Source organism: Micropterus salmoides, unplaced genomic scaffold, assembly GCF_014851395.1.
Source record: "Micropterus salmoides isolate LMB-PRFRI ecotype aquatic unplaced genomic scaffold, ASM1485139v1 Ms_hic_scaffold_6, whole genome shotgun sequence".
In the NCBI taxonomy this organism is placed as follows: domain Eukaryota; kingdom Metazoa; phylum Chordata; class Actinopteri; order Centrarchiformes; family Centrarchidae; genus Micropterus; species Micropterus salmoides.
This window is the reverse complement of record NW_024044348.1, coordinates 25,628,176-25,635,675: the sequence shown is the minus strand read 5'-3', so window position 1 is coordinate 25,635,675 and position 7,500 is coordinate 25,628,176. Positions and strand designations below refer to the sequence as shown.

General features: G+C 40.3%; 1 protein-coding gene across 1 annotated transcript in view; it reads left to right on the top strand.

The window, feature by feature from the left end:
• ush2a (Usher syndrome 2A (autosomal recessive, mild)) overlaps window positions 1-7,500 on the top strand; it is a 239,018-nt gene that overhangs the window by 113,499 nt on the left and 118,019 nt on the right. The window contains 7 exon segments of the mRNA XM_038701698.1: window positions 1-242; window positions 778-999; window positions 2,097-2,177; window positions 4,145-4,333; window positions 5,594-5,734; window positions 6,913-6,988; window positions 7,383-7,468. The exon segment at window positions 1-242 is cut by the window's left edge and continues 38 nt beyond it. Of these exon segments, the coding sequence (XP_038557626.1) occupies window positions 1-242; window positions 778-999; window positions 2,097-2,177; window positions 4,145-4,333; window positions 5,594-5,734; window positions 6,913-6,988; window positions 7,383-7,468 (1,037 nt within the window).

Genomic DNA, 7,500 nt, shown 5'->3' with positions numbered 1-7,500 from the left:
CTCTGAAGGTCACGTGATGGAACTCAGCATGTGGGTGGGGCTTAGCTACTGCGATGGAGACTGGAAACAGCTTTCACTGTCAAAACGCGGCTTGCTCATCTCTGCTGCAGTTGATGACTGGGCAGAGGAGACAATGGGAGCGGGAGGACCAGTGAGGCTGAGAGTTGATTCACCATTATACTTGGGGGGCGTGCCCATGGAGCTCATACATCCTGCTCTTGACAGCCGAAGTCACAAACATGGTAAGATATGTGTACGCACAGAAATAATATCAGTACATTCACAAAATCAAGATTGGTGCAGTATACATAGGCTGTGCAGCTAAACCTGGACATTTCTTTTGGGTACCTTGACCTCATGAACTGTTTTCTGCAGTTGGTCAAACATGGCATTTACTTATTTGTGGTTCCTTGTTTTTGGTTTCCATCAATGGAGTTTATATGTAACTTGCCTGCTCCTCTGTCTGCCCAGGGCACCATTAAATGAACCAATCAGGAGCCATATTGTTTATCCTGGTATTTTCTTGCAGTATAGTATTGACAAACTCAAGTATGCTGGTGGCCATATTGTCATAGGGAGGTAAGGGGATGAGTTTGGCATATAAGTGTAAAACTTACAAATATGAAGGTGGAGGACAATAGTGCTTATTTTAACTATTTAAAATGTAAAATGGAGATTTCATGAAGTTTTCAGAAAGATGTACTCTTCTCACATTCTCCTCCCCTTTCATCTCTGCTCTCTCCTCTTTTTCTCTCATTCTCCTTTTCTTTTTCACAGGCCTAGGAGGTTGCATAAGGGGTCTTACCATACGAAGTGATGAAACAAACCCTCCTGTCAGTCAAAGTGTTAATCTCTCTGTTGCCCGCCGTTCTGTTAGAGTCTACTTAGACGGCTGTCCCACCAGTGAAAGCCGGTACAACTGCCGAGGAAATGATTCTGTATTGGTGTATAGTGGGAGGAAGACACAAACCACAGATTATAGTCTACAGCCTTTCACTGGTAAACATGCACAGTATACATATACATAACTACACCAACACAGAGACAGCACTCACTCAAGTCACATTTAATTGATAGACCTTCCCCAGACATCAAACAAAAAATACAAACACCATGGCATTGATACTCCAGTTTCTTGCCAAGCCAATTAAAAAACAGCATTTGTTCAAAGGAGCACCCAAGTCAATTTGCAATCAGCAGTTTAACTTTAAGGGCCATTCAAATAAGAACCACCTCATTTCCAAAATATCTAGGACCCAATACAAGAACATCCTCTACCCATCAGCCAGTTCAGTTTTTTTTCCAGATGAGTTTGTACTCCTCCTACTCCTGACAATAAGATGTTTCAAGAGTTCTCTGATTTAAGGTCACACTGGGGATATTACTTTGCTCCAACATTTTTTGACTGACAGAGGTAACTACGAGCTAACCATCCAAGAAAATCCAGCAGAGATTCATATATTGGGGCTGGGCAATTAATGGAAAAGTAACCAACCAAAATTTCAGTCATGTCAGTATGTTATATGTATGAAAGTGCAACAAAGAATCTTACTCTACAGGTATGGTGTTAGTGGTGAGTGTGCAGGAGATAGTGAAGTGTTGTGCCTCAGGAATAGGGACCCAGAGGTTAGCCCTGAAGTTAGCTACAAGTTAGTGCTGGAGCCAGGTTTTCTTCCCTGTGTGTCCTGACCACAATCTGCAGGATGAAGCAAGTTGTTTTAGTCCCAACTGTCTGTTATACAAGCGTTTGTCAAAATAGTGTCTCTCCACACCCTAAAACATACCACTGATGGAGTGTTATTCAGATGTATATATAATATTAATTATTGTGATAGTCTCAACAGATGTTAAATATAGCATTGTTTGGTTTGATTTTCCCTTTTTAACAAATATTTCAAAGTGTTTTTAACTGCTAAATATGTTCATAATTCATGATTTTGACTTTACTGTTCAGTACAAATAATGAATAAGAGATCCCCTGTGGGGATGGAGAATCTTTTTTTTCTTTATGTAAGAAATCTGTATCTCCCCTGTCCCATGTGCATCCAAAACCCCTCCTCCTATGTACATACACACACACACACATACCTTTCAAGAGTACTTGTACAGGTTTGTGGCCTTGGCTGCCGGAGGTTGGGCAGCAGGACCTTGGCAGAGAGGACGCAGCAGAAGCAAAGGTAAAACATCTCTCGTCTTTTAGTCAGAAGTCTGATACACTCTAATAGTATGAATGAATGCCCCCAGACACACTCTGACCAGTCTCACAACAAAACTGCTTTCCACACACCATCAGAGTAAACCAAATTATAAAGCACTGGAAAGAAACCTATTTGGAACATTGGAAAGAAGTAATGAAACGCCAAAGTAGATCAGAATGTTATCTGGCCCTAAAAAGAGATGATGAAGGGGCAGAATATCTCTCTAATAGAAAGCAGAGACAGATCCTAACCAAGTACTGACTCAGTGATCGCAAACTTGACTATCCAAAAAAGAAGACACAGAAAATCATGGCAACCAAAAGAAAATGTGGTCACTGTTCAGCACTTCCTCCTTTAATCTAAAGCATTCAATGACAATTCAAATCAACATTCAACTTTGTAATCTCAGATTTCAAAAGGCTAAATGAGCTTTCAAAATTTAAAATATGAGAAGGAGACAGGGCTTATCTTGCTTCCCAGTATGTATCGACATGCCACAACCTGAGTGACACACATGTTTTTATTTCTGACTTGCTTTGGTCAATGTAAACTTCTTTCCCATGCCAATAACGCCCCATTGAAGTGAACTGATAAGGCCCTTAAGTATTCCACAGCCTCAGGTTTTAGCATGCTCTGTGTGTGTGAGTGTGTGTTCGTCTTTACATGTATGTTCTGATGTGCTCTATAATCTGTCTAGCATTTAATTTACAAATTCACTAAAAAAATGTATGATTTCACCCCGGTTGAAACTGAAACATCTTTTACTGAGATGCATTTTGGCACGTTCCACAAGAGTAAATATTCACTCTGGTTGGCTTTCTTCTGTAGTGTTTCTCTGTGTTCTTAAGAAATTTTGGATGTATAACTACTACCATGCTGTACAGTATGTGAGACTTCAAACCCAGTGATATTACATGTGCCTGACGGTATGAGAGATTGATAAGGCCTCTATAAAGGGCATCCCAGTAAAAGGCTGTTAACCCAGAATGGCCTGTGTGGTCCCTTGTGTAATATAAAGCTGCTCGTTAGTAGTGAACGATACACTGGTAGGTCTCAGTACACCATGCCATGACGAGAGAGGAATGAAGGAGAGGGAAGAAGTGCTAAAAACATTAAGAACTAAGAGAAAATGTGGAGGATGGCTGACAGAAGAAAAACAAAAAAGATTACAAGAGAACATGAAGTAGCTCCTCAACGTTGCGTAATTTTATGACTTAATATACTATCCATTCCTGTGCAAAACCAAAAAGCACAGCAGACTGGAATGAGTGAGAGATAAAAGAAATACAGAAACTAGTATTGATAAAGAATTTGTAACTGTATATAAAGGAACAGATGCAAAGGAAGTTGGGAGGGTGGTGGTTGTGAGGCAGTGAGATAGACAGAGAGGAAGGGAGGGGGGTGGGGGGGAGCTGGACCATCCTGAACCACTGAGAGTGTCAGAGAGAGAAAGACGGGGAGTGCTATAGAGAAGGAGGGAGGCTGATTGCTGTGAAATATAGCCCAGAATGAATGCCTGGCTGTATTAAATCAGTGCTGAAAAAGTTACTACTCTCATAAATACTATTTATGCTAATGGTGAGGTATGATTTACTGGGCCTATTAAAACACAGAGAGATGGTGGATGCTTTTTCTTTAACCTCATGTGCTCTCGACCTGTTGTTTTGCTTTCTTTTATATTCTCCCCCCTTTTTTGCTTTTATTTTTTGTCTTTCTTTTGATATTCGTTCTTTCTGACGCAATTTATTTATTCTTTTTTAGCTTTGGTTATTGTGTCTTTATTATTTATTGTTGTTTAGTGTAATTGTATTATGTGGTTGTTTTATTTATTAATGTATTGCTGCTTATAGTTATTTATCAGTTTTTTAGTCTTGATCCACAGGATTCTTCTCTTCACAGTCTCTTCTCATCAGCATTCATTTTGCCTCTCTCACTCTTGCTCTCAGTACCTAGGTCTGTACCACCTCCTACCACAGTGCACAGCTTGAATGGCTTCAGCGCAAAGGTGAGCTGGGAGCCACCCACTGGTGACATCAGAGGGCTGATTGACAGATATGAGTTGAAGGCCTACAATAGAGACCAACCACAAGTACCACCTATCAAAGCCATGTACCTGGCTAATGGAAATTTCACAGGTAAAACACACACTTTTGATAGTCTAAAATATTTGTACATATAAGTATATGTATTAAACATACACATTCAGATGAGGCACTTGCAGCCTCCGTGCAATAAGGGAAATTCATCTTAACTTGATGCCATTGTCCTATTTAACTTATTGCAGCTGGTTTCCTGCCACCTTCTTGTGAGACCCGTAAGGGCATTTTGACCCTTAGTGAAAACACATTGACACCACCTCACTTTACTCCTTCTGTCTCTCAGACACACACACACACAAACACACACACACACACACACACACTGTCCCAGGCAACCCTGTTAATGTCTCCTTGGCAAGTCCCCAGCTTTAGGAGACTGTCTCCATTTGGAACAAGACACTCAGGACTACCCCAATGATGTCATACCCTGGCACAGCTCTGCTCTCTCTCTCTCTTTCTCTGTTGCACACTTTTCGATCCTTCCTCACTTCATCTTTTATGATGATGATGATGTCTGCGTCCGCTGCTGCTATTCGTCCCCCCTCTCATCCACTCTGCCATGTCTCCAGGCAAATATGAAGATGAGCTCTCTGTCTCCGTCTTTCTCAGTGTCTCTCTTGCTACTCTCCATTCCCTCCCCCTCACTTTGCCAGACATAAAGTCCACCGTGATAAGGCTTCTTGTTAATTTATGATGGCCTCGACACCTGACTGCGGAATTACACCAACGGCTAAAAAACACAGAAAGCAAATGAGGGTGTAATGGCAGCGGAGTGGGGCCCTGGTCCCTAATTGAATTAAAAGACATGGGTACCAGAGAGAGAGAGAAAGGAATTAAGAGAGAGAGAGAAAAGAGAGACAAGTACAGGGTGACTGGACACAGAGGGTGAGGAGAGTGGAGGGGGTGGAAGAGAAGAGAGGGAGGATGTAAAAGAGTGACTTAGGAAATATGGAAAGGAGCGGAGAGGGCAGTGATGGCTAGGACAAAAAACATCAGAGAGAGACGACTGAAGCTTTACAATTAGAATAGACTCTCGTTTGCCAAACGCTTTAAGTTTGCTCAGCAACAGTGGCACAGAGAAACAAGGAAAGCATTTAAATTGCGCTATTGAAGAATGTTGACACATACTTCAATCACAACAGGTTTTAACCCACTAAAAGGAGCCAGTAAAAGGCCTTTAGCCAAGCAAGGCAGGGTGGCACAAAGGAGCAAAAATACTTTTTGAACGAAAGTCCCTCCGTCTGTGTGTTCTGCCTCATTCTGTCTATGACATGTTCATGCTCTCCTCCTCTCCAGGTGTTCTGCCAGGTCTCACTCCATCCACTCGATACATTATCACTGTAAGTGCCTGTAGTCCTGTTGGCTGCACCGAGAGTCTTCTTAATGACAATGGTGATGATAATGATTTGAGGTCAAGCCTCACAACCCCAGAAGAAGGTAAGGCTGTAAAGCACAAACACACACACACACACACACACACACACACACACATACAGTGTTATTGAAATAAAGTGAGCCAGGTTCAGGTGTGATGAAGAAGTTTCAGAGACTGATGAAGACTTACACTGCATTGTTTATTGAGCCCGGCCCGGGGAGATACAACACCAAATCTGAAGGATACTTCCTCTCTGGTAATATTATGCTTCCTAGATCTACAGAGATTCACTAAGTATCTTCACCCCTCTATATGTGTGTGAAGATTCTATTAGATATTGGTTCAAATCAAGTAGCATCAATTTATGACTATTCTGCATCTGGACACACACAGGCTTACTCAGGCTGTCTCCTCAGTGATGGATATTTTCAGCTCCTCAAAAGACAGGCGAGGAAAGACAAGAAAGAGAAAGAAGTAAGAATGAAATAAACAGGAGAAGGGAGAAATAAGAATGCTTGATAGGGCAAGACACAAGATGAAAAAAGGACATTGCAAAAGTGCAGATAGTACAGAGTGAAATCATATCTGGTAATGGAGGGGCGATTACATGTATAAAGGAAGTGGAAGAGGAACATACAAATTTTTCTTCATATGTTAGTTGCTACATTAATCTGTGTTGGACTAACTGGCCTTGTTGGGGAGATAATGTGACGGCAGGGGTCAGTGTGGAGAGAGCAAAAATCAATCTCAAGTAACAGAAAAAACTGATTATTGTATTGATTCTCACTGAGTGCAGAGTTAAGACACTGAACCATGTTATGAAGGCTGGAGACAGAACTTATTTAAAACGCTGTTTTGCCAAAGTCTCATATAGACACGTATTCCATGAGCACAGGCACATTTTATCACCTTCTTCACTAGATCAAAAAACATAAAATCAACAAATTGTGTATTTTTTTTCTTCTTTTAGAGCATTTTATATCTGTGACATCATATGTTATAGAATGATAAGGTGTATAAAAGTGTGACTCACCATAGTTTATTTGATTGTTTTGTCTAAGATATTTGCCTCTAATATAGTAATAATTAAATATTGATAATAATTGTTGCATTTTTGCGTTACTATTAGACACAAAATGTGCAATGATGTATCACTTGCTTCCATTTTCTTACAACAACCAGTATATTTGTGGTAAGACATTTCTTATAAACAAATATTTTTATTTTCTTACAATATCAGCACCAGATGCTGTCTCTCCTCCAGCTGCAGTCTCATCCCCCTCAGCTCTCTATGTTACCTGGGAACCTCCAGCAAGGTAATACAAAGTCTCTCCTGACTGCGTTCTCACATCCAAGCCAGGTTGTTGGTCATTGATATGTTGTTTGTGTACAAGTTGTAAGTTGCTATATACATAAGTGCACACCTGATCTTCTGTCATTTTATTATAAATGTATTTGCATTGTTTGAAAGCAATTCTGTTGGGACTATATAAAAGACAGCAGTGAGGTGAAGATATGTATTTTAGTAAATTAAATCATACATAAAAAAACAACAATGTTGTATAATAATGGCAGTTGTATCTGCTTTCATTAGCATACATATATTTTTCATCTTGAATACAGATGCCCTGAAGTTTTATAAAGAAATATTACATGTTAAATATAACATAATAATATTACCCTCATGTAACTTTTTTGTTTCAATGACAGGCCCAATGGAGGCATTACAGAGTACCTCCTCTATCACAACAACCAAATGGTCTACAGGGGGAAAGACAGACAACACAACATCACTGGTAAAGAGGAGAAAAAGAGGGAGAGGGAGAGA